Source organism: Lethenteron reissneri, chromosome 23, assembly GCF_015708825.2.
Source record: "Lethenteron reissneri isolate LAM-NWPU_2019-01 chromosome 23, ASM1570882v1, whole genome shotgun sequence".
Classification (NCBI taxonomy): domain Eukaryota; kingdom Metazoa; phylum Chordata; class Hyperoartia; order Petromyzontiformes; family Petromyzontidae; genus Lethenteron; species Lethenteron reissneri.
In genome coordinates, this window is record NC_083801.1 from 1658262 (window position 1) to 1685973 (window position 27712).

At 51.6% G+C, this 27712-nt stretch overlaps 1 protein-coding gene across 1 annotated transcript in view; it reads left to right on the plus strand.

The window, feature by feature from the left end:
- LOC133345824 (collagen alpha-1(XVIII) chain-like) overlaps window positions 1-27712 on the plus strand; it is a 144628-nt gene that overhangs the window by 64700 nt on the left and 52216 nt on the right. Inside the window, 7 exon segments of the mRNA XM_061556836.1 lie at window positions 3886-4059; window positions 21305-21429; window positions 22516-22671; window positions 22673-22720; window positions 23804-23830; window positions 25184-25246; window positions 26184-26264. Coding sequence (XP_061412820.1) covers window positions 3886-4059; window positions 21305-21429; window positions 22516-22671; window positions 22673-22720; window positions 23804-23830; window positions 25184-25246; window positions 26184-26264 — 674 coding nt within the window.

The following is a 27712-nucleotide window of genomic DNA, read 5'->3' on the forward strand; positions in this document are numbered from 1 at the left end:
TAGACGACCATCGGATTTGAGTGGTTCTCCACCTTCCAATCGGATCGAGTGCCCAACGTCGGCTCCTCCCCCTGTGACAGCTCCTCACCAATGAGAGTCGGGCGCGTGACTTTGAACTCACGAGCCATTAGACTCGTCGAGTATTTATTTATTAATAGGGTCCCTTAGACATTTCTATACTGAAATGGCTTTGCTGTTTTTATGGCAACTTGGGCAACGATAAACGAGCCCTACCCTGGGCCAGCCGAGCTCATGGTTTGATTCTCTTCGCTCTCGGTCGCTTACCTGGCATGCTGTTGTTGCTGAAGTGAGCCGCCCGCCATCAAATAGACGGCGGAAAAAAAACCTCGTGACAAGATCAGACCTCTGTTGCTCATGCATAGTCGTTCACATACGTCTCTAATGACCTTCAGCTTGAACTACGACATCGTAACCGTCACCTGTGCGACTGTAGTTCGTGTTGTGAGAGGCAACAGCCCACTGTGCTCTAGTTTACTTAAATTAAGTACCCATTTTTTTATTCACTTTTTTATACCTGACTTCGTTTTAAATGTAGAAATGTTCACCATTTCATTCAAATTTCATGCAGATCCCGCCATGATTCCCTCGGTCCAGTCTAGGACGTCCGACTCGGCTTTCTTGACCACGATGCTCTTTGACTTAAGTCATCTTGTCATCCAGCAGACAGCCTGGCGTTGTAAGAACGTCACAGAATTCCAAACGTAAGGAATGATCACTGACTCCTCTTGGTTGCCGCCTTGTGGGTGCCACCGTGCAGTCTGCCCTTCCCGCGTGGCACACGTAAATTAGGCGCGATGTGCATTGACGTTTTTCTATCGCATGTTCAAATATAAAATGCACCGCGCAGGTGCTCCTGGAATTAAACGTCTCGCGCCAATGTGAGGTCCTCCCACGGAGCAAGCGGCAGCGACGAAAGCGAACGCGGAGCCCCGAAGCATCGGTTCCCAGGCCTGCTTCTCTCCGTTGACCCGGCGTCAGTCCCAGCGTGGCTCGCAGACTTCCCACAACAAATAAACTTTGGCTGCGAGAGCCCCGTTCTCAAGTTCGGATGGGAAGGCTGCGGCAGATGCCCGGCTCTTATGACTTCAGCGTCCGCCCCCCCCTCCACCACTGCCTCCTCCTCAAAGCACAGCTGCATATGTGAAGCCTCCCTCGGGCGCTCGCCTCTTGGTGCCCTGTGGGTTCCCTTCGACGACACGCGAAATGCCCGAGCTGGTGCGATCTTCTTATCGGTCACAGCGATGACTGGCCCGCATATGTTTTTATTTTCGTAACTTGACAGTGCGTCATATGAAACCATTCTGCCTGAAAATGAACGGGAGGCGCTTAGGCTTTGGACGTGACAAATCCCCCACGTGCGACACCGTACGAGCGCGCGTCCGAAGCGCGACGGGCCGCGGTGCAAGTGTTGGCCTCGCATCGCGATCGCTCGGCGCACGGCTTCCGTTGTTGCGCAGTGTGCTGAGATGCAAGAGCAGGAACGGTCATTCTCTGAAGTAGAGACGTTATCAGAATATGTATTTACACTGGAGGAGGAATCCAATGAGCTATAAAGCTCTATTTCACAGATGTCCAGTACGGACACGGGGTAAGAACTATACAACAACAAACAACACAAAACACGATAGGAGTGCAAAGGAGAAGAAAGGTAAACAAATCTCCCAATCACTTACAAATACAGCACTCAACCATCCCCATCCTACCAGACAAAGCCCACTGAGGCATACACTTATTTTTCAAAAGCGACCTGGCCACTAATGATAGCTCTACAAAGTGGCTTGTCATTTCAACATCTCAATGATGTGCGCAATGAACAACCACGAGCTGCCGAGGCTAAAATGAGTCACATCATGGACTTGCCGGATTTTAGTGGCAATGTCCAAGGCTGAAAGATGCAGTTTTAGGAAACCTTTTGGATAATTCCCATTGCAAGATAAATGCAGAATATCGTTCATAATTTAGCATATATGCCATTTGTGCCATTCCTATAGCGCGAGGCTATCATCACGAAGCAAGGCGCTGTTGTCTTTCACGGACACTGCTGTAGTTTTGACAATAGGGAGCAATGTTGCTACATGGTATCCCAACTTCACGGGATCTGTAATGTCCACTGTCATGCAGATGGCGTGCATTTTATGGTCAGTACACCGCAATGATAACCAGGGCGGCCCGACAGGTTTGAACTGAAGCGGCAAACGGGCTCCCGCGGGGCACGTCACCGCCCCAGTGTAGAATTCGTGCCGCAGGGATTCCGTGCCTCTCTTTGTCTGTCCTGTGGGTGCTGGAGTGTGTCTCGGGCACACGCCAGTGTACGGGTGTCTTATTAGCTGAAAAATAATAAATAATCATCCTTGTAAAAGCAACTGTAACCCTTCCAGAGTGTGTGCACGTGCGTGCGTGAATTCCTCTCAGTAAGGTGGAACCCATTTAGTGTGCCACAGGGTGAACTTTAAGGACGCAGAAATTGTAAGAGGTGAAATGTGACAACGACTTGTCACGCTGCAGGCCATGAAACAATATGACAGGACTGACTTGGAACTTGACGACTTCTGACCACCGGCTCCGTGTACAATGCGGCATGCCGGCTATGAGACACGTGGTAATCGCTGTCACCCGCGGTGAGCAGATTGAGTGTAGCACTCTGAAGAATCCAGCTGTACCGTTGGATCAAAAAATTGCGATCTGTGACGTTAACGAGATGGAGTTTTGTTTGACGGAGTTCCCTTTTTACGCTGGGGCGTCTCGGAGCGCTTTGCACGCGTAGGCAACTTACATCAAATCTCACCTCAGCCACTTGAAAGGGCACCCACAGTGGCAGCTGTCCCCGTGCAGCGCGAGGTGACTCGGCACGTGGCCTCCAAGCGGACGTCAGTCTGCCAGTAGGGGGCGATGATTGCTCCGTGTGATCCCAGTCTGTCTGCACGCTGCACGACCGACCAAGTGTAGGTTTACGTGAATGTTTACATATGTACCTTTGGTTTCACATATGTAACTTTTGGAGTGATTTATTGTCCGGGATATTTGTATGTATATATGTAAGGGATGCATCAATCAATATAATTAACACAACACCCAGAGGGCATCGAAGGATCGTGCACCACCAACGGCAAGCCAAGAGGGGCCTCCTTGTATGGTCAAAAGCTTTTTACAGCTGTGGTCATAACCATATATTTATATAGCAGTCACGAAAACCTCACAGCGACACCCCGCGCTAAGAATCTCCACCGCTGTATACTACAAGTCAGCTTATGTGTGTGTGTATATATATGTGTCTTTGGGGAGCGGTAGTGTCGTGTTTAGCACACTGCGCTACGAATCCAGCAACCCGGGTTCGATTCCCACTCACGGCCAACGCCAGTGACGAATATCTTTACCGGTCCTGGGCCTCCCCTAAGTCGACTCAGCCTCCTCAAATGAGTACCTGGTGTGGTGTGTAAATATCGCCACTAGGGAGACAAACGCGGTCGGGCGTGGTGCTGGCCACACACAAACCTCTCGTGTTTCATCCCATAGCCCCATAATAATAATAATAATCGCACAATTTAACTGGTATTAGTCAAACATCCCAGCGTCAAAAAAAATTACCTGCAAATTACTCAGCCCCCTACTTCCAAAAGCCTGGCAGTACCCTGCAAAAAATAGTTCTGTGCGACTTTCCTTGGATAGCGCTAGTAATAATCATGGACACACCAGCACTCGGGAGACCAAGGTGGCTGTCCGCTAACTGCACAGGCAGAATTCTGGCCATAGCATGCCCCCTTATGTGTGGCGTGGCCTGAGTAGGAGCTCGCTCGGGGAAACTTGCCCCCTTTAGTCTGCTATGCTACACCGGGGATCTTTGTCTTTGTTGCCGCGTGTGCGCAGAGCTTTGCACGCTGTTACCGGACAAGGGCCCTTGCAAGAGCCGCTTGCAGCGCTGGTTCTACAACCCCAAGAAGCACGGCTGCGAGCAGTTTGAATACGGCGGGTGCCTCGGGAATCAGAACAACTTCGTCACCATCCTGGAGTGCCTCAAGCGCTGCGCCTCGGTGCCAGGAGGTGAGCACGGTAGCAGGGTCTCTTTAAGACGAATGTTTACGCGCCGGCATCAATCACCTTTACACTTTGTATCCTCCTTCATGGCACTGTTTGGTTCGAGAATAATTAACTCAAACGGGGTAGTTAATGTCGTGGTGCGGATCTGCCCCACTTCCTGGCGAACTTTGGCACGTCGGCAGTTCACCGCATTTCCCAGGGCACACTTCTTCTGCGCAAGGGGCCCTTGCGCACGTGGCGAGACGTTTAGTGCCAGGAGGACGTCAGCACGCGGCGGGGAGTCGCGCAGCGACCAGAATACTTTGCACCGCCGCCTCTGCCTGAGCCGTGACAGCTCTTCCCTGCCCTTCAGCACGGGAGATGCTGCTACTGCCGCTGCGGCACGGGTGGCAGCACCGCGAGGCGGTCTTATCGACACGGCAAGAGGCCCCGGTCGTGATCACAGGGGTCGGCGGTCCTCTAGCCGTGCCCTTTGCGCCTCACGTGACCTCGCCGAGATTTTGGGTGTCGTTTTAGGTTTCTAATTTTGCGATGTTGTTCAAAAGCGCTTGCGATTGGTTGGAATGTAGACACATGGGTGTCAGGCCAATGGCAAGAAGCGTTTCTCTGTGGTGAAAAACCCAATTGTGACTCAAAAAACACATTGCAACATTTCTGGAAGGGAGGTGTACGATCGTTTTATCAAAGAAAGTGACTGCTTTCTTCAACATGTTACTTGTCCATCATCTGCTAAGTTCATTCTGTGGGCTGGTATGCAGTCTGTTATAGCCGTCTTTAGTTGAGCAGTTTACAACCTGTGCTGTGTGGATAGAATGGTTTCATAAAATGGGATAAAAATCTACTTTAACTCATGACCACAAACCACATTTGGGGCACCAAACATTTATGATCGTGAGAATCATTATACTGTGTATAATTACTCAACAAAACTGCGGCACTGTCCATAAATGTATCATAAATTATTCAAGCAGTTTAATTCGGCAGCATGTACTACAGCGGCACCATTAGCACTGTCAAAGACAAAGATCCCCCGTGTAGCCTGAACAGACTGGTGGGGCAAGTGTCGTTAGCGAGCACCTACTAAGGCCGGCACGGCACACGAGGGGGTGGGTAGCCAACACCACGCCCGGCAGCCTTTGTCTCCCCAGTGGCGATGTTTTTACACACCGCACCAGGTACACATTTGAGACTGAGTTGACCTAGGGGAGGGCCCAGGACCGGTTCAAATAATTGTCACCGGTGTTGGCTGTGAGCGGGAATCGGACTCGGGTCGCCGGGTTTGTCTGTGGAGCGCGCTCACCGCTACGCTGTCGCTCCCCATCATCACTGACACTGTATGCACACACACACGCACACACGCACGCACAACAACAACAACAACAACCGCCATTCGCCACTAAGTGGCGGTGACGTCACCACGATGCTTGTGCCAGGCCAAGTGCACCTTGAGGCCACGTGAAGTGTCGAAAGCCCGCTGGCAGGAGGTCACGGGGCAGACCCAGGTGCCACTGGTCGACTGACCGAGATGACCGAGATGACTGGCTGATGCACCACCTGTGCCCCCTACTGTGCCAACTTGCTGTGCTTTAGCCACCCGGCGCTCCGCTCGTTGTTGTGAGCGTCGCTCCTCCGCCCTCCGTTGTTGTTGGAGGGCGACTGCCTCCAACTGCCCAGTAGCGTCCTTCACGAGCCTCCTCCACTGAGGCCGATCTTGACACCGCTGGTACCAGTCATCGGCAAGTCCACTCAGCTCCACGTCCTCCTGTACCACATCACTCCATCTCTTCTCCAGCCCGTGCCGCGCCCGTCTAGCCCCCTCGATCCGGCCGAACAAAAGCTGTTTAGGCATGCGGTGGCTGGGCATGCGGGCTACATGACCCAGCCAACGCAGCCTTGCCTGCCGGAGGAGCTCACTGATGGGACTTTGCCCAGATCTTTCAAGGATTTGTGAGCTCCTCACACAATCCAGCCATGGTTAAACCCAGGATGGATCGTAGGCAGGCCAGCCTAAATGTTTCCAACCGGCGAAGATGCTCCACCAGGGGGGTCCACGTCTCGCAAGCGTAGAGAAGGGAGGGAATGACCGTGGCCGAGAAGACCTGAAGCTTCGTGCGGAGCGACAGACCAGGTAGCTTCCACACAGCGTTACGCAACCGATGAAAAGATATTGCCGCTCGACTGATTCGGAGTGAGACCTCTGCTGATAGACTGGAGCCGGTCATAAGCATACTGCCCAGGTATGGGAAACTCTCCACTCTCTCCACAACTGCCCCATCACCAATTGGGAGTTGTGGGGGTGGAGTGTCCGATGGTACAAAATACCCAGGCAGGTGCTTGGTTTTGGTGGGGCTGATGGTAAGGCCCCACCTCTTAGTGGCACGCTCCAGTCTCAGCAGCAGCGCCTCCAACTCCTCTTCTGAATGAGCAGCTATTACCAAATCATCGGCATACATAACGTGGTTGACCAATAGGGAGCCATCCCTTGATCGCACCCGGGCGTCGATCAGCCTCCCATTATATCTGTACCAAACGGAAATTCCCCCGGTACAGCTATTGAAGGCTTCACGAACTACGCGGTCAAAATAGATGTTAAATAATGTGGGAGCCAGAGGACATCCCTGTCGCACCCCAAGGTGTACAGGGAAAGGCTCCGACTCCCGGCCACGTAGTTTTACCCGGGCCCGCTCACCATCATGAAGGTCCTTAATGATCGTGAGCAGAGGGTCAGGGACTCCGAAAGCACGAAGAACAACCCAGAGTCCAGTCCTACTGATGGTATCATAGGCCTTGACCAGGTCAATAAAGCAGAGATGTAGGTCTTTTTGGAATTCCCTACACCTCTGCTGTAGCAGACGGACAGAAAATATGGCATCTGTGCAGGACCGCCCTTTCCTGAAACCGCATTGGGGCTCCGCAAGCCCCTCCTCAGCGTGCCTAGCAAGGCGATGTTGAATAATCCTTGCCAGGACCTTACCCGGCACACTGAGGAGTGAGATGCCCCTGTAGTTGTTACAGTCTGTGCGGTCCCCCTTCTTAAAGAGGGGGACCACCAGGGCATCCTTCCAGTCCTGCGGAACCCGTCCAGTGGTCCAGACTGTTGTTATGATGTCATATAGGGCAGTCTGTGCACAAACGCCACCCTCCCTCAGCATTTCGCTTGGGAGATCATCTCTGCCCGGTGCCTTCCCTGGTCTCAGACTCCGGATCGCCCTCAGTACTTCCTCAACAGCTGGAACCTCAGCCAGCCACTCACAGGGGGTGACCTCTTCCAATATTTGAGGCACCGCAGCCTCAGCAGGGTTATCCCCACTTTGTGCCATGATGTTTTCCTGGCTGAGAGAATTTCCCTCCCCCAGGACCTCACAGAAATGCTCAGAAAATCTGCAAACCTGTTCCTGGGGGTCGGAGATTGGATCACCGTTTTTTCCTCTAATGATGGTAATAGGTGTGGCGCTGCAGGTTACTTTTTTGATGGAGTTAAATAGTGATTTGTGATCACGGGCCACTGAGGCAGACTCCATCTCCTCAGCAATCCGCGACCACCACCCATCCTTACAACGCCTTACGGCTCTCCGAACTTCCGAGCGAAGGCTGCGGTAAACCTCCTCATTCTCTGACGTGGGATGCTGTAGGCGATGAGAGTGGGCCTGTCGCTTTTTCTCAATTAACCTGAACACCTCCTCTGTCAGCCAGGGTTTCTGGGGAGGTCTGGACCGCGTACCCAAAGCAGCCATTGCAGCTGCATGAGTCACAGTCTTAAACCTCGCCCATTTACCCTCGACATCAGGTGGAGTGGGGGACGATGCCAACCCCAGCTGCAAGCGATGATGAAATTCTCGCTTGCAACTTTCATCAGCGGTGCCGGACGGGCAACACTGTCGTGGACATTGCTGTGGGGGGAGGGCCAATGCCCATTGGCCTCTCCCCTCATGGCGTCTGTGACCACCACAGTGGCTAAACGGGGGCTCTGGACGGGTGTGAGGGGCTGGTAACCCCTCCACCTTCAATTCATTACCACTAAACCACGAATTAAACGCACGCACACACACATACACACACGCATACACACACGCATACACACACGCATACACACACGCATACACACACACATACACACACGCATACACACACGCATACACACACGCATACACACACATACACACACACACGCACACACGCGCGTAGTCGTGTGAAGGTTTTATGGGAAACCTCATCTCTCAATATCTCAGCATGTTCGCCGTGGCAGCGGTTGGCACGCGTCGTACTTTTTGAGAGTCTCAGGTGGGCCCCAGCATCTCGGCTGTGACCGTCTCAAATACTCTGGCTAGGCGCTGTTGCAGATGGACTCAAGATTTTAACATAGGAACCTGTTGCCAATATTTCAACGACCCTGTTGAATCCGCCGTGTAAATTATAATGGCTTCACGATAGACGCTGCCTTCATGGGTATCCTGCCAGTCATGGTCTGAGGCTAATTTAAAGAACATAGATTTCTATTTGAAGCTTTCAGGACTGCAGGAATCCATACTCTTTGGTTCTTTCGGTAAAGTCATGTAGGTAGAAAAATAAAATATAAAATAATATATCACGACGTTTCGATCGCAACACAAGCGGTCGTCCTCAGGTCGTCCTCCATGACTTTACCGAAAGAACCAAAGAATATGAACATAGATTTATCACTATTTATTGTACATGTTTTGTATACGTGATGTTTTCTCGGACAGTAAATTGGTATTAACGTATTCAATGTAAGCGATTATAAGAGGCGCAGCCGGTACCGCATGCAGTTAACATTTTGAAGCCAGTGGTACATTCCTCAAAAGTTTACGCGATTCTGTGCGCATCAGTGTTCTTGCCAGAGAGCGGTCCCAGGCTCCATCTCCTTCATGCTGCTCGATCATCCACTGCCCTCTTCATTCGTCGTCCGTACATCCTTCCTTGCTTAACGTCGTCCGGCATCGCCGTCATTTTCCTTCCTCTTCGTGTTTTATCCAAATTAACTTCCTTCGATCTCCGCCTTCAGCTCATTCCCTCTCACTACCACCTGCCCACTCACCTCCTTCGACTCATTCCCTCTCACTACCACCTGCCCACTCACCTCCTTCGACTCATTCCCTCTCACTACCACCTGCCCCCTCACCTCCTTCGACTCATTCCCTCTCACTACCACCTGCCCACTCACCTCCTTCGACTCATTCCCTCTCACTACCACCTGCCCACTCACCGACTTCGACTCATTCCCTCTCACTACCACCTGCCCACTCACCTCCTTCAACTCATTCCCTCTCACTACCACCTGCCCACTCACCTCCTTCAGCTCATTCCTTCTCACTACCACCTGCCCACTCACCTCCTTCGACTCATTCCTTCTCACTACCACCTGCCCATTCACCTCCTTCGACTCATTCCCTCTCACTACCACCTGCCCACTCACCGACTTCGACTCATTCCCTCTCACTACCACCTGCCCACTCACCTCCTTCAACTCATTCCCTCTCACTACCACCTGCCCACTCACCGACTTCGACTCATTCCCTCTCACTACCACCTGCCCACTCACCTCCTTCGACTCATTCCCTCTCACTACCACCTGCCCACTCACCTCCTTCGACTCATTCCCTCTCATTACCACCTGCCCACTCACCTCCTTCGACTCATTCCCTCTCACTACCACCTGCCCACTCACCTCCTTCGACTCATTCCTTCTCACTACCACCTGTCCACTCACCTCCTTCAACTCATTCCCTCTCACTACCACCTGCCCACTCACCTCTTTCGACTCATTCCCTGTCACTGCCACCTGCCCAATCCAGATTCTCTTCCAGATCGATCAAATTATTTCACATACAGAGTCACTCAATGTCACGTTCTGGTACAGCAACGCGGATGCGCGCTTGCTCTCGTGATAGGTAAACCCCTCCTACGGCATTGAGAATTGGAAGGAGCTTGTCACCTGGCGATACGTTCAGGGAATGCAGGTGGTGGGGGGGGGGGTGATGGCTCCGTGTCAGTTGCACTTGCTCTTCCGCTGAGGGCTTTGCGATGGAGTCGCCAGGATCATGAGGTCGCGTGTGATGGTTTAGCGGTCAGAACACCGGCAGCAACGCACGCTACTGAACTTGCCCCGTGGTCTTCAAGGTGTGGCCACTTTGATACCGGTGGCTCACCGACCACCCCTTTCTTCATACACGATTGGGATATGGATCGGCTGCGCTATGCATCGTGGGTATCTGCTGGCCTCGCTCACTCTTTCACTCTTTCAACTCTCGGCTAATGTTGCATGATGCAGGTGGATTCTGTCGGTGTTTGGCATTTGAAAGCGTGGTGGTGGTGATGATGATGATACTCCACTGATGGGCAATCACCAGACTAGTTCTTCACCTGTTTAACACGTCGGCCCTCGTGACCAATATTACTCACAAGAAAGGTGTTTTTGGGTTAGATTGCATAAATAAAAATGTGTCGTTAACCCACCACCACCCGACACAGCCAATTAGTAAGGTTTGTCACGTAAATAAACGTGCCAATTAGTTTCTACTTCACCACACCGATGTGTTGGAGAGTAAACCTACAACATTTACGATTCGAGTACGCCGTTTCCCTGGTCATGACAACCAGCTTCATCGGGCGATTTGCCAGAACTTTGAAGAAGTCTTCCTGTTTCCGGTCTTAAATAGAGTGGAGAAAGCGCTGAGGATGGAGCCACTGCCATCGCTGTAGAATGATCACGAGAATTCCGGTGCGTGGAGAACCCCGAGAGGGGGGGGGGGGACTGCATCGCCTCCTCACACCGGAGCCAACCAGCACCTGCTGCACGCGTACCAAGCGGAGTCAACTCGTCCGCACGAATTCACAGTTTGGTGGTGCGATACTCTTTGTTTTTTTCGGTAAAGTCACGTAGGTAAAAAACAAAATAAAATAAATTAAAATTAAAACAACTAAATTAAAACAAATCACGACGTTTCGAAGGCAACACAAGCCTCCGTCATCAGGTGGCTGCTCCAGCAAAATGACTGTAGCGTATGAAGAGAGCAATTTCTGAGACGCATATTTATATTTTAATTTATTTTATTTCGTTTTTTACCTATGTGACTTTACCGGAAAAACCAATCCTTGCAGTCACGAAAACTTCAAATCTAGAATTGGTGGTGCGAGTTCACGGTTTTGCAACAGGAGCAAATGATCCGAACCCAGGAGAGTGTACGTGAAAAGGATTATCGCCAACGTATAAAGTAGTAAACTTTTGTTATTTTGCTTCGTTGCCCAGGAAAGCCTCACTGGGTCTCAAGACTCAGTGAGGAGTCTTGGGGCGCCACGGTGGCGAGATGTTAACTACCTCGCCTGGTAGACAAGGAGGTCGTGGGTTCGATCCCGACCCTGATGCTTGTTGTATATTTGTAGTTTGCGTGTTCTCCCCATAGTCATGTGGATTTTTCTCCATGTCCTCTGGTTTTTCTCTCCACATTTAGAATCAACATGCATTTAGAGTATTTAGCCGCGAAAAATCTCCACGTGATAATCCACTTCATTGAACTATCATTTGTGACCAGGTCATTTGTTAAAAAGAGTTACATAGCTCAGTGGGTCTTACCTGTTAGATAAAAAAATGCTAGTTTAGTTTAAGACCCCTTTATCAAGAGGGTCCTGCCAAGTTTTTGCAATCACAGTTGAATAATTTGCAGGTTGTTTTCAGCATCGAGATATTTTCACCAATACCAGTGGGCTGTAATGTTGTTGTTTTTATTAGCTATGTGAGGACAACTCGAAAACCCAGAGAAAACCCATGCAGAATAAGGGGAGAACACACAAACTTCGCACAGAACGGTGCCTGTGCTGGGACTCAAACCCAGGCTCTTCTTGCTGTGAGGCAGGCTGGAAAAAACATAGATTTAATAACACACAATGAAAGGTGTGCATTGCACAGCAGCTTTCAGCCTTATCTACACGGTGTAAGGCTGAGTCCTCTCCATACTTGGGCCATATGGCAACAGGGAATACTGATGGACTTGTATCATGCTGATGAGTCCTAATGAGGACGAAATCGGCCTACAGTCGTCCCTGTTACACCGCTGCCCGTTGGGATGGCAGACATTTTCTCAGCTCTTCGAGTCCGCAGTGTAAATAACAAAATGGCCACGCGTACAGTTCCCTTGCGCTGGCCGTCTGCGTAAGGCTTGACAGCTTGTGTTACGTGCAATGCTGCACACTCTGGGCGTTGTTGAATCTTCCCTCTGCTCACACCGTCAGAACCATTGGTGGCCAAACACAACGCATGCGAGCAGGCAGGAGACGTTGCGCTGGAACACGTTGTACGTGTGTATGTAAAACATTTTTCGCATAGTACGTAGCCAATCGTGCTAATCAGAGGACAACAAACTAAAAACAAAAAGCAGTTCTTAAGAAATGAGTTTTAAATCTAGATTTAAAAGTGCCTAGCTGCCAGTGACCTCCTGATATGGCCGCAGAAGCGCATCTGAAAGCGCGCGATGCGGTGATTGTCTTTGTTTTACGGCTCGCCAAAAGCCATTGCTGTGATGATGGTTTATGCTCCTTGGACACGTGGCGGTACTGGGGTGAACGGGCGAGCATTGTGTCCGGAGGTGCTCCGTGACATCGGGCGCCGTGCGTTTACGGTGCAGTGGTTCTGACCCACTGTCTATTCTTACGCTGCCACGCGCAGATTAGGACGAGTGTCCTTCAAAGCGTTGGGTCACAGGTGAGCATAGTTTGGCAGCGCAGGGAGTAGGCAAGGGTTTGAGATCGGTCGTCCAAGCGTGGGTGTTGCACACCTCTAATCAAAGTGGGCTCTTGGCTAGGACAAGTTGATGGTCTCAACCCGGTCGTCAATGACTACGCAAACAAAAAGGACAATATATTGGGGGGGTGGGGGGGGTTCCCCTTCATTTGGTTTAAATGTCATTTCTGAGAAAAAAAAATGCCACGTGATGGACATTTGTCTCTGTACAGAGCACGTGGGAAGATGCACTCCCCCCCCCTCTTGTGTATGTGTGTATAAAAAGATCACTGAAGGGATTTTAAAAATACTTCTGCGATATCTGCTTCCACAGGCCATGGCTCTAACCCATGGGCTTACACAGCGACACGAGCGTTCCGATTGGATCCTTTGTCTCGTGGCATGACGTGGATAGCACAAGTGGAGTAGAAATAACCGAACCGTTATCTTCAAGTCCACGTGCCCAATGTCTCGCTTGTCAGTGCCACCTGAGGTCACGTAACTCTAGGGGTTCCAATTTCCTACTCTTACCATGGGACCTTTTTGCCAGTATCAAGGTATTAAACATAAGCATATGGTTTACCTTTTCTGGCAATACAACAGGTGTTAAGATGTTCAAACACCAAATAGAAACCTCTTGCAAGGAAGCAAGTCTGCATTAACCACGCATACTTGTGGTGAACATGCAAACAAATTCTGATCATCTATGCATTGCCTTTGAAACTGATTGGCCTACTCCCAAGACAGCCTTCAAAGAAGGACGGCCTTCAACACTTGTTTTATTTCCAGAAAGGATAAAACCTTTTCTTGTTTTTCATAATTCACTTATATTGACCGTACAAATAAATGGGCATGAATAATGTTAGGTGGTAGCAATTGTTTTTTTGCTGTGGCCCGTGCACTATTCGAGAGTGTCAAGCAAAGCTGGGGTTATGACTTGTATTCTGTAAATGTTGTGCGCTGCCCTCCAGTGCAAGGGGACAGTTGTAATCTTCTTCTAGCCCCAAGGCCATTGGGGCCATCGGGGCCAAAAGTCTGTTCCCTTCACGCAGCTACAATCTCGCTTCGGAAAATAGTGACGCGTCCCGCGACGGTGCATCTTTTTGCGGCTTCTCGTGCGCAAAGTCGCTCGGTATTTTACAAAGCCGGCATTTCATCGTCCACGACCCTACAGCTTGCGCGCCTCGCGGTCCGTGCCAACGCTATTATTTGGCTGCTGGGTGGTGGCTGGTCTGTCTCAATTGCTGACGCAGTCTCCCGTGTGTTGTTTCCCAAGTCCGTTGGTTTGGCTGGCCGCCGTGTGGGTTGTCGCGGCGCACGCCATCACGCGCTTCCCAGCCAGCCTCTGCGCCGGGGTGGTTTAACAAATCAGGCAAGAGCTGACGGGGCAAGCCACGGGGCCAGCGCTGGCTGCACACGCTTCACGCACCCACCCAGCAGGCCCCAGCGCCCGGTTCGCGCAGTGCACCTCGTCGTCACACGGGCGCAAGGCGCAGTGCCACCACAAGATTATGGGGTGTGAATCTGGGAAGCACGACAAGAATCGAACGGAGAGGCACGAAGCGGCTCATTAATTCACAGACTGAAATCTATGTTCCTTGCGATCACAATACGAGCATCGTATAATAGTGTGTCTTCAGAATACATTTTTCACAATTTACTCAAAGTGTAGTGTTCCAGTACCTTGGAACAAAGCAAACGCATTAGACAGTATGGACGGGCTGGAATATTATGACACAAATACAAAGCGGATAGTCCCAACCACACAATGAACTGGCAATTCTCCTTCGACAGAGCCAACACAAATTTAATTGTTCCATCTACAATGAATTAATCTTTGTAACTCTAAATTAATTTAATGTTACTCTAAATCTACAATTTATTATTGAGGTTCATGGGTTCGGTCGTGCAAACAATGTGTTGTAAACCCCCCTCCACCCGACACACATTTTTTACCCGACCCAACCGAAAAACTCAATAATGAACCATAATCTTGGCCGTGAAAGCCTGCGTACGAAGGTAACCAAAATCTGTTATGAATTGCAACGTTTGTTGGCAGAAGCCTCTGCGTTAGGAGAGGTACCACTTTGTGCTTGCGTTGTCACGGAACTTTTAGCTGCAGAGCCCATGGCCGCAGCCACGGTGGCAATGACGTCGTCAGAGAGGAGGACTGCCTGCCCAAGCCCTGAGGCCTGCTTGAGTGAGGCTTCGTTAACCCATGGGGCATTGCCGCCTGCAGCCACTCACATCAACCCCTGATGGGCTCTGTCCTGGCTTCAAAAGCGCGCTCTTTCTTAAGCAGACTGCTCGAAAATATCCACACATTCGCTTCCCATCCATGCTGAACAAACGATTCCACTAACTCGCGTTTCCGTGCTGTGAGAGCGTCTTCTGTGTGTGCATGCATATATGCATTTTCATATCAATACATGTAATGAGAACTTAACCTTGGCAGGACCCTCCTGAAAGAGAGTCTTGAGACTCAGTGAGGCTTTCCTGACTAGTGAAAACTTCTGCTTTTCAGGAATTGTAAAGACATTTTATACCAGAAGTGTCAAAGTAATTTGACCTGTGGGCTCTTGCGGCCAACTTGCCACATCATTCAGGGGCATTTGTAAGTTGGCACGAGCACCACGAACTCCCCTGGCGCACCACACGGTGCCACGTGGCATGTCGCCCGTAACACGCCTGCCCTATGCCACGTGCATTGTGGCGGTGACGTGCCCGGCCGTAGGGCCTTCCCCTCTTGTTGCAGAGGCTTCGGGGTTCCCATCCGGAAAGCCGCGCTGGTTAATACCTTGCGCGTGTACTGACAATCGACGGTAAAAGATCCTGTGACGCCGTTAGAAGAAAAGAAAAAAGGTAGGACGTTGTGTGCTGGTGTCAAGGGCCCAAATTGAAAAATTGCTGTACGTGCAAATTACTGAACTGAGATCCACGCACAGCAACATCGCCGCCGGCTGTGAGACGACTGCAGGCGGCGTCTGTGAAACGCAGCGGCTTCCTTCGCCGCGGTAGCCAAGCGCTTTAAGAACGGCGGTGAAAAAGAAATGTACTCGATTTTACATTCGCCCCTTTAAACATTTGTTAGTCAGTTCAGCCATCAGCTCTGCGGTGTTGATACAATGAGTGCCACCTTGTGGTAGGTTCAACGTTATTCGTCCTATGCAGACTGGGCCCCGCCATGGGGAATGTGGAATTTACCAACGTGCCTCAGGGCTGCCTATGGAGATGAGCACCTCCTCCGAATTCTGGTTTTAGCACCGAGACACTTTGACTTTTCCGTTTATTGAGGTGGCATTAGTGGTACGTGTTATGATAATGATGAAGTAAATATTAGGGTTACAAGGATATACTGTATTCGTATCATGAAATGAGCACGTGGTGAGGTTCGGCTTAAAAATTATGATCAGGTTTTACGTTAGAATGTTTGTTATTTAAATGGCTGTATTTTATAGCGGTGTTAAAGGTTAGCACGCGCTTCTGAGTTTTGCGTAGGATTCTGTGTTGCAGCTCAATTAGAGGAGGGCACGCGATGCAGCGTTGCGGTTAGGACAAAGGCGTGCACAGTCGCCACATTACAATTGCCATGAAGGGCACACGGGGAAGAGGCTGCGCATCGGTGGAGAGAAGGTGGTGGGGACAGGGCCCTGGGGTGGGCACTGCCCCACAACGTGTCCCTTGTCCCACTCGAGTTCATCCACTCCATAGCACGATACCACTGTTGTTAGGGTGGCCCTCCCCCCAAAGACAAAGATCCCCCGTGTAGTCTTAACAAACTGCTGGGGCAAGTGCGGTTCACGAGTATCACCCATGAAGGCCGGCACGGCATACAATGAGGTTGGTGGCCAACACCACACCTGGACGCCTTTTTCTCCCCGGTGGCGATGTTTATACACCGCATCGGGTACTCATTTGAGGCTGAATCCACCCAGGGGGAGGCCCAGAACCGATTCAGATAATCGTCACTGGCGTTGTTGGCCGTGAGCGGGAATCGAACTCAGATTTGGGGGGGGGGGGGGGGGGGGAGACAGCTCTACTGGGCCCATCGCAATCTGAGTAGCACTTGAGGCCCCGTAATGGGACGCAGGGCGCTGGGTCACTGCGGGCCGGCCCAGCGGTGCTGGTCACGTGCCGGGGAGAGAGCAGCCCCAGAAATGGAGGAGGCAGCTGACGAAGCGAGCCGCTCTTCTGGGCACGTGCGCCGTGTGGCCATCGAGCGCTTCACGCTGTCAGCAGTGCAATCGAGTATCTGAATTGAATCAGTTTAATACGTCGTAGGCTTTCGCGACCGATATTATCCACAATGAAGTTGTTCTTGTTGGGTTAGAGCGCATAAATATAAATGTGTCGTTAACCCACCACTGCCCGACACAGCCAATTAGTAAGACTCGTCACGTAAACAAAACGTGCCAATTAGTTACTACTCCAGCACACCGGTGTGTTGGAGTAGTAACTAATTGTCACGTAAACAAAACGTGCCAATTAGTCACTACTCCAGCACACCGGTGTGTTGGAGAGGACACTTGGAACATTTACAATTTGAGTACAGTGATGTTTGCACTGGTGATTACAACCATCTTCGTCGGGCGATTTTCCACATTTGTGAAGAAATCTTCATGTTTCTGTCCTTAATTGAATCCGCTTTGTCACAAGCACACGTGTCTTGTGTCTGGTATTTTCCACGACGCTTGGCGTGTTTTAAGTTCTGCCTCATGTCCTCTGTCCTGTCTCCTTTCCTCATGTCCGTCATGTCTTTCATAGTTGACCGTGTTATCATTCGTTCCGGCTTGTCTGTTCAGTCACATTTGTTCTCTAGCTTGGACCATCATCCCAAATGTGACGTGAAGATATTATTTTATATATCATTAGATTAGATGAACATTTTTTAAAGTTGATCCGTGCACAGACGATTCAGGGTATGTATCGTGAGCACAACGGTCAATCGCGATCAGTTAATCGTTACGAGTTTGGAAGTTAGGCTGCGTCGCAGACTGCCACACGCGAATTAGAAGTTTTTGTAAATAAGGAGAAGGGGCTTTAACATTGCAGTCAATGCACCTCTTACAGCACTGGCGTGATGTCACTGTGTAAGTTTAACGTCACGGTGACATCACGAGAGTCCTAAAGGACATAACCTGTCCACAATGTCACAGTCCGTGTGCCCTCGTGAACGAAGCTTTGACCCCATCAGACAGGCGAGGAGGGAACGCAGTCTCTTTGTTTGGGTTCAGCCCTATCTTTGAAGATGAGAACTTTATACGACTTCATTCGGCCAAACCAGCCGCCCGCTGCAGGATTCGAGGCGTAGATGCGTGCCTGCATGCGGCAGCGTCTGCCACGTCTCTGAAAATGAGACCTGTGGAATGATACACTTTTAACTCCGAGGTCTGTTGGGTGTATTATCTGCCATTTGTCTAAATGTGTCAAGGGCCGGACGATGGTACATTTAGGGAATGCAACTGATCATCCTGCCCGTGATGCACGTTTACAAAGTGTGCATCATAATTCATTTCAAGAATCAATCCCTTTTGCTGCCTCGCCCGCATTGTTTATTGCAGTTCAATTGCATTCAGTATTAACATGCATTCGCATGTTAATACAAATAACCATTATGTACGTATATATATAACAACGATTTCCAAGTGATGCCTGGTAAATGGCAAATATGCAACCATTAGTTTGAACAATATCCCTTATGTAGACGAGGAAGGCAACCTCCAATGCCGTTGCAGTTCACGAGGGAGTGTTTACTAACTTTCACGCGGTTGGGTGTTTTTTTTAAACACATGTGATCATTGTACATGTGGCCGCCCTACTCACATGCATATACAATATATCAAAAGATCAAGTAGTGGGAATCCATCTTTCCCATGGCCAAGGGGTCAGTATCCCCATAGGACGAACATCGATACTACACAGCGTGTTAAAGTGGATTGATGTGACAATAATGGGAATGTTGACGCATACCAGGCTGCGTGTTGACACGCGAGGCATGTTAACGGACAACTTGAAAGCACAAGACATTTACCGATGTTCGTGGCACTGTTGCCTTATCTTGACTAGAGGCGGGGACCAGTGTGCCCTGCGGTGCTTCGCCACTGCCGCTGATGTTAATGTCCCTGTGATTGAAGTGATGGGAAAGCACGGAGCGAGACCTTGTCTCATCACAAGCATCTCTTGCCTCATCATCACAAGCGGCCGCAGGCCATAGCGTCGGGAGGTTTCGTTTGTAAATGAACACCGGGGTGTATCCCCTCACTTCATCACTCGAATGTCAGTCAAGCGGGCTTTTGAAATTACCGTGTTTGTGTGTGCCTGCGTGTGCGTGCGTGTGCAGTGGTACAGTCCGTTTCAGCTATACAGGGGGATCGTGGGGTTTTTGTTGGGGAGCGGTAGCGTCATGGTTAGCGCACTGCGCTGCAAACCTGCCACCTCGAGTTTGATATCTGTTCACGACCAATAACAGTGGCGACGATTTCAACTGTTCCTCGGCCTCTACAAGGTCAACCCGGCTTTAAATGGGCAGCACCCAGTCCGATGTGTAAACATCGGCATTGGAGAGACAAAGGCAGCCTGACGTCACTTTGGCCACCCACACTCCCTTCGTATGCCTTCATGGGCGCTGCTGAATCACTGTGCCAGACTAAGGCCAGGTATCCCCAGGCAATCTCCCATCCACGTGCTTTGGCAAACTTAGCTTTGCTTCGTTTCTGAAATCTGACGGGATCAGTCCTGATCCAGTGTGCTTTGGGCCACAGGCATACCAGCATGCACTACCGTCGGCTGTGCAGTGCCGTTAGAGATCCGCTGACGTTGACATTGACGGCGCCCCGTCCTAACCTAACGTCTCGCACGGGAAAGCCAGTTGCAGCACAAGAGGTAAACAAGCAAACGGAGTCCTTTATAAGCCAAGGTCCTCTGGGCCTCCCTTACCACAGAGATGCTGCTGTGTGGTGTGCTCAGCTCTGATCTTAAAAAGGACGTTCAAATTGAAGGTGAGCTAAGCAGGGCTGAGTCTGGATGTTGCTGGACTAGGTGGCCACTATGTGCTGATCCAGTTCCCATCAGCCCATGGGCCTTCATTGTGGGCTGTAGACGGAAGTGCAGGAAAACAGCCGTTGTAGTACTTCACTTTTGCGCGTCCACATCCACGCCCCTGGCTATCTCCAACCCGCAAATGGCTGAGGTGGTAAAGCATGATCAAATAACCCCCGCGGCTCCTAGATGAGTGAGGGTGGCCCCCCTTGTCTGGCAGTGGACCGACGGACGGGGCTGCACGTGCACCGCTCGTGTCCAGGGACGGCTGCATCGCGTACGAGCTTTTTCGCTCGGTGCCTGTGCGTTGTCTATTGAGACTGAGCAAAATGCTAAAAGTCACCTGCAAATTGCTCGATTGCCTGATCACACGATGGCAACGGGGTTGCCCCCTGACCGCAAAACTCCTCCAGACTGCCGTCTGTGCATCACAGCCGGCGGCGCTTTGCTTCGCGATTGCCTTGCGCCATTAAAAAATGTCGCGAACATCAGATGTAGAAATTTATTATTATTACACCTCCACGGACTATGCCGCGTACGTACGTTGAACTTTTTTCGCGTGCCGCACGTAGCCAACCATGCCGATCGGAGGTGCAAAGCCGAGGTGAGGTTGCGTTGAATCCCTTGCTGGGAGGTGGGGCAGTGTGCATTCCGCCCTGTGGAGGGGAGAGCGCCCTGCTGCGTGTGTTCACGCTGCAGGAGGCAGTTATTCAATAACAACACATAGGGGGGAGGGTTGGATTTGTTTTACGAATCAGCCTAAGAAGGACTTGTAAGCAACGCCAGGCGACTGAACAAAACTCTTGACAGAGTGGTGCTCTGGCTCTGGAGAGAATGTAACGGCCGAGGGGTCGCATGCGCTGGCAAGCTGTCGCACGATGGAACCAGAGGCCAGGCAGCTCTGGCAACTCAGAGCGAGGCCTCCATCGTGGCCGTGTGTGGACATTGGTGATGGCGTTGAGGGCCCTTAGAGGGCACCGTGCACTGCGGGTGAAGTCAGAGAAGCCTCATCTGTCGACTGGTGTAAAAATACCACCTTGGTATTTGCGTGATGCCAATTAGCAGTCATCCCCTGTGGCCAGTGCCCCTCTCTCTGTTTCTCAATTGCACTCTCACTGTCCTTCCCTGAGGTGATTACCGCTTTCATTATTGCCATGAGGGATTTCTTAACGGCCTGGGCGTGTGCTTAGCCCCGTGGCATGCGATCATTTAATCTCTACCCCAATCCACGTGCTGCTTGCGCTGCTTTTGATCCTTGTACTTGGCACCGTCGCTGTGCGACCTCTTCTGATCCACCTGCCGACCTCGGCGCTGGGATACCTCGCACCGTTCTCTCCGCCGTGCGGCCTTTGATCTGCGTCGATTAGCACGCCCCATCACACGCGCGCACGTTGCGGGCGGGCACGGGCGCGGGCCGATTCCCTCCCCCCCCCCGGCGCCGCGCCGACGTTTGACCTCCGCGCGTGAACGCCGCAGTTGCTGCGGAGAAGCCCAGAGTGGAGCCGACGACGCCGGCGGGGGGCGAGACGGTGGCAGCAGGGCCGGGAGACGACAAGGAGCAGCCCCCTGTCAAGACCGGAGCAGCGCAGGTGGAGGGCGCGGTGAGTGAGTGAGGCTCCCGCCAGTGGCGTGCGCGGCGCCGTGGACGCGACTGGCTGGGGCACCGCCCGCTGCCTCGCGACGGAGGGCCGTGCGTCACTGCCCGGAATGCTTTTCCGCCGCTGAGGCGCGCGTCGCCATCAGCCCTTTCCACGCAAACGACCCTCAGGGTCGTGCGCACCTCAGCCTCTGTTGTTTGTGTTTCGCATTCCAGTTCTGACTTTAATTGCTCACAAGGGGGGCTTGAGAGTTTAACGGTGTTTCCAACAAGCACGTTAAATAGCGGTCGGTCGTGTTGATTCCCAGGTGCATCAATGAGATTTATTCATCCACAAAACCGCGACTCTTTTGACCAAATTTAAGGAGTGCGTTGCATGTGTGTGAGGATACTGGATGGGATTAACACTCAAGAGTCCACACACAGTTGGGCGAGGACCCACTTGTTGTACTGCCATATCAGCCCACCTCGCCGCGCAGCAGGCCCGGGAATTTCACAAATCGGTATCATCGATCAATCGCGGCATGCGCACCCACTCCTGGCTCGTGAAGAGAGAAAATATGTAACCATGTTACTGATATGGGCCGCAGGGTGGTGGCACAGTGGTAATAATCGTGCCTCACAACAAGAAGGGCCTGGGGTCTATTCCCAACTGTGGGCGGCATTCTGTGTGGAGTCTGTACAGTTCTCCCCCTGTACTGCATGGGTTTCCTCTGGACTCCTGTTTTCCTAACATAGCCAAAAATGTACAATGGTGATGATATTGGCCAAATATCCAATCGGTGAAAAATTAACTGCAAATTACTCAATTGAGATTACACTTGAGAACATGGCCTCTTCTAGCAACAACTTGGCAGGACCCTCCGAATAAGAGTCTTAAGACTTTGTTGGTTCAACAAGTGAAATAAAGAATAATATAAAACTAGATAAGCGTTCCCATAGTGTTCCACTTTGCCAGTCTGGGAAGAATTCTCCATTGTGAGAGCGGAGAGGGTCTCCCTCTGTCAGTGCTACTCATCGCTCGGGCCTTGTGTCAGGCCTGTGCAGTGAAGGCTGCTCCGCTCTCCCTCCCCCCCAACATGTGCTGCAGAGCGACGGGCGAGTGGGCCTCACCGGCCCGAAGGGGGACAAGGGAGATCCGGGGCCTCCTGGACCCCGCGGGCCCCCCGGCCCGCCAGGCCCTCCCAGCCCCGCCGCGAGTGTACGCGTCGACGCGGCGGCCGCCAAACCCGGCCTGCCGGGACCTGCTTGGACCCGTGGGACCCCCCGGCCTGCCCGGGCCCGTCGGCAAGCCCGTGAGCGGCGCACGTCCGTGCAGCGCACGCAGCCTCCCACCGTGTTTTTCATTTTTTATACACGGGAGTTGCGCGGCCACGGCAACAATACGAAGATCCCACCAGTTCACCCCGTTCACCGTAGGGGCAAGGTGCTGTTCACGAGTCCACGTTCGGCCTGGCAAGGCGCGCGAGAGGGCCTTGTGGCCAGCACCCGCATCGGCCCACATTTGTCTCAGCCAGTTGTCATGTTTACACACCAGATCGGCTAGGCTGAGCTGGCCTCGAGGAGGCCCGGTACAGGTTCAGATGTCACTTGCCACTGGTGTGCATGACCTGGAAATGGAGCGATGTTTATTGGATTGTAGCACTCTGTGCAAAGCACTACAGCTTGATTGCATGCCTATGCACACGACAACACACACCCACACACATCACAATAACGCACACAGAGTAGAACACGCACAAGCAACATAAACACACGTACATACCAATCCACACGCTAACCCGTGCACCACGTCACAGCAGTGCACACAGAGCAAAACACATTCACCAAAATGTACACACTGCTCTGATCCAAATACACATACACACACGGCTCTGTTCTGAGTTCTGTTTTCCTCCCACAGCCAAACACGTACAAATTGTAACTGATGTTGGCCAAACATCCTGATGGTGAAAACGTATTTGCTAATTACTCAACTGAGGTTACACCACCTCATCCAGCAAAGACTCGGCAGGAGCCTCCTGACAAAGTGTCTTGAGACTCAGAGCGAGGCTTCCTGGTTAAACAACACGTGTAATACATAATCATATAGAAATATATACGTGCCCTCATAACGTTTGCTCTGGCAGATTGAGGAAAAGTCGAATACACACATACACCAATTAATGTACAGTTTATGCTTGAATGCATAATACCAGCGCACACTCCACGAACACGTGCGCACCTAGTAAAGAAACGATTTTGAACCTCAACGTACGGGCACAAGTGTGGGCAGGTGTGATTAATGAGGAGCAGGAATTCCCTTACTTTGTGCGTCACGACGGTGATGACGACGACGATGATGTAATGACCTCGTTTGATTTTTCTCTTCCACTCAGGGCCTTGCGGGTAAAGGTGGCGCTAAAGTGAGTACGGGACATCCGCGTGCACCGGCCATCCCTCAAACAGCACCGTGGCAAAAGGGGTTCTGTTAGAGTAGCAGTGGACCGCCCTCGCACGTGCTCGCTTCTGCTCAATTCCGCACCTCCGGAGGAGCAAGAAGCAGGGAAGGGGTTTTGTTGAGTCGCTCGTGAGGTGAACAGCTATAGTACTAAACTATTTAAAAACTATGTTTTTATTCTACCAGGTAAGGCCCACTGAGCTATGTTGCTCTTCTTTCAGAAGCGACCTGGCCACAAATGACAGCTCAACGAAGTGGCTTTTCATGTGGAAATGTATAGCAGCCAAATACTCTTAACGCACATTTCTAAATGTGGACGTAAAAACCGGAGGACCCGGAGAAAGATCCACGCGGCCACGAGGAGAACATACAAACTCCAAATATACAGCAGGCTTCAGGGTCGAGATCGAACTCACGGCCTCCTGTATGCCAGGCAAGGGAGTTAACATCTTGCCACCGTGGGATGTCCAGAGAAAACCATATAATAGGAGATCTTTATGACCATGTAAAAGCCCATTGAGACAAAGCAGAATTATTTTATAATGGAGGCCGATACGTATGAACTATATATTAACAGACAAGCAGAGAGAGCAACGGCAAGGCCGTGAGGGCAAGGCCATGGCATGGAGATAGCACATTCCCGCACCTCCGATTTGCATGGTTGGCCTACATATGGTACGAAAGAAGTTCAACACTCATCATCATCACCACACCGCGCCTCCGATTAGCACGGTTTGCGACATACAGTGCGAATGAAGTTCAACATAGATACATTTCCCAACACCGCCTCCCCTTCTCATGCAGTCGCGGCTACATCTCTGATACCTCAATGCCTGGATACACAAGGCCCACTCGTCGGTGATTCGACACCTAGAATTGTTTTAATCACTTATTGTTTTTTTTTTTGCGATTATTATTTTTACTAGTAAAGCCAACGCTTGTTGACCCAGGAAAACCTGACTGAGTCTCAGGACTCTGTTCTGGGAGAGTCTGTGAGTTTTAGAGATGGAAAGAGTGAAACATACGGATTAGTACAACGGGGAGAGCTGTTCCACATTGACGCAGCAGCAGCAGCACACTGTGACAAACCTCACATCATGCAGAGATAAATGAGAGGTTAATAGTATTATTATTTTTAAAAATGGGTTTTATATTCAAATATTCATATTTATATCTTTTGCAAGCAGACAGAGTAACAATGGGAGAAATGCCATCGTCTGGAACCGCTGATCGGTTTATTCTAATCCGGGACGACAGCGGCTACGGCGCTGCTGCTGGCGTTGGCGTTGTTAATGGTGCCTGTGGCTGTTGGTTGTAGGGAGACCGAGGGTCACGAGGATTCCCCGGGGTCCAGGGAGAGTTGGGAGCGAAGGGGGACAAGGTGAGCCCCAGCACGTGCGCACGCGCCGGGGGTCATCCACCCGGGTCCAGGGGTCACCCGGCAAACGGGGGGGGGGGGCGGGGTGGAGGTCAATCAGCTCAGCCTGGGATCACAGCCCAGGCTTTGAGTTTCGCGGCTTGTGCTCCGCGTGGCGGTGCGGTCGAACCCTGCCAGAGGTGCTGCTCTTCTCGTGACTTCACTCGCCGTGTGAGGCTTTGTGATTGAAAATGAAGCCTTCGAGGTGGCCAGGTGAGACCACCTCTGTTGGACAGCGCGCCGAGTGTCCAACGCCAACAGCCTCCCGAGAGATCTCTGGGCACGAGCGCGCGCATTGTGGAAAAACACGCGAAGGGATTCTCGACACGGGCGCGCTACTCATCACAACGCTCGCACTGCTGAAGCAGAGTCGAGGGCAATGACTCTGACCGCCAGCCAGTGGAGATGAACGCTGCCTCTGCGTTGTCGTTGTGTTTGACTTTTGGCACCAGCTCTCGCAGTGGAGAGTGTACATGAAGCAAGACTTTCAGGGGGAATGTAACGAGGAGTTTAATGAGAAGCTCGTAGAACAAACATGTTATCTTGAGCCGTACGATGGTGTCTAATCAGAGATAGTTTTTTTTCAATGTTCTGAGACACACGAGTGCTTCACTGCAATTCGTGGGGCTTGCTAGGCCTGCAGTGCTGACAGGGAGTGATCACTCCCCATGCCCTGTAATTACTCAGCACCCTGCAGGGGAGCATCAGGTGAGTGTTAGGGATGGTTCTCATTTTGAAAATTCCCCAGCAGCGTCGGCGCCAATTCCACTCAAACATTCACAATCCTGTGAAGAGAGCGCCGCTCGTGCAATCTGCTGTCGTGGAGCCTCGTGACGGTGATGCAGCTCCACCGCTTCTCCCTCGGCTGACTCTCCCTGCACGTGTTGGTTTCGTCACCTAGGGCGACGCTGCTGTGGGCCTCCCGGGACCGCCGGGCCCTCCCGGACCGCCTGGGCCCCCCGCATCGAGGCACGGCGAAAAGGTGACGGAGCCCTCGCTCGGTCGTCGCACGCCACAGGACACGGATGATGCGATCACAGCTGGCAACACGTTTTCCCGTTTGCAGTGCGCCGCGGAACACGTGGGCCGCGGCAGACGTGGGGGGGATTTTTGTCTTTGTCTAGGGCTGAGACTCGCCTGTTCCTCTAGCCGCAGGCCTCCAGGGACGCGTGGTGAAAGCACAGATTTTCTCAACAAAAGCGAAATGCGCTTTGATGGGTTCGCGCGTAGAGTGCTCCACTTCAATGGGCTGCTTCCTGCTGTGTTTGTGGACACTGCCAAGCCTGCTGTGGTCATGTTTCGTACAGCTTCATGCAAACACTGGCCTGTCCAGCAGCAGGGGAGAACACGCATTCCCACTGCCCCTGCAAGACGGTTTGCATGTCAGGTATTTGAGGTTTACCGAAGAAAGCTGTCGTGACCACGAAGCTAAGCACGCTTGCGCTCGCTTCCGCGTCCTTTCGTTGCATTGCCGTAGAGCGCACCTCTCCCGGTGCACATGCCCAGGTGAAGTCCCTGCCGCTTGGTGGTGAATGGTTGCTGTTGCTGTGTATGCGTGTGTGGGGAGTGGTAGTGCAGCGGTTAGAACGATGCGCTACGAACCCGGTGGCCCCGAGTTTGATTTCCGTTCACGGCCAACGCCAGTGACGATTATCTTAATCGGTCCTGGGCCTCCCCTAGGTCGACTCAGCCTCAGATGAGTACCTGGTGCGGTGTGTAAACATCGCCACTGGGGAGACAAAGGTGGTCGGGCGAGGTGCTGGCCACCCACCCCCTTATGTGCCGTGCCGGCCTTCATAGGTGCTCGCTCCTACAATCTCTTCATGTTTATATGGGGGATCATTGTCTTTGTATGGGAAGTAGTAGACTATACTGCAGATCTTTGTCTTGGTTAGTATTGGAAGCAGTAGAAGTTCAATGCATTGAGATTGATGTTCCCTGGGTCTTATCTCTGCGAATGTACAACATCCTAGACAAATTGATCTTAAATCTGTCATGGGCCTTTGCTTGACTCGGCTTTAAATTAATTTTTTCCGTGTAATTATTTGTTTTTAGAATCATACAACTTAACTGGGATTTGCAAAACGTCCCAAAACTGAAAATTTCCTGCAAATTACTCAATTGGGATCGAACAAGCAGCAGCAGAATCACCCCCCTGCTGCAGAAGCCTGGCAGGACCCTCCTGAACAAAGAGTCTCGAGACTCGGTGGGAATTTGCTCCGTAAATAAAAAGACGCGTGTGGGCACTGGGCCTGGAGAGGCTGAGAATCCCACTCCTTCATAATTACCAATTACCGTCCACTCTCCCCTCTTCGCCACAGAAGAGGGTTTCCACTTTTTCAAAACGAAGAGCGGTTATTGCTTCTTGTTCTTCCTCGCCTCGCCGGGTCCAGCTGCGGTCTCGGCGAACGCCTCTGCGTTGTGTTCCCC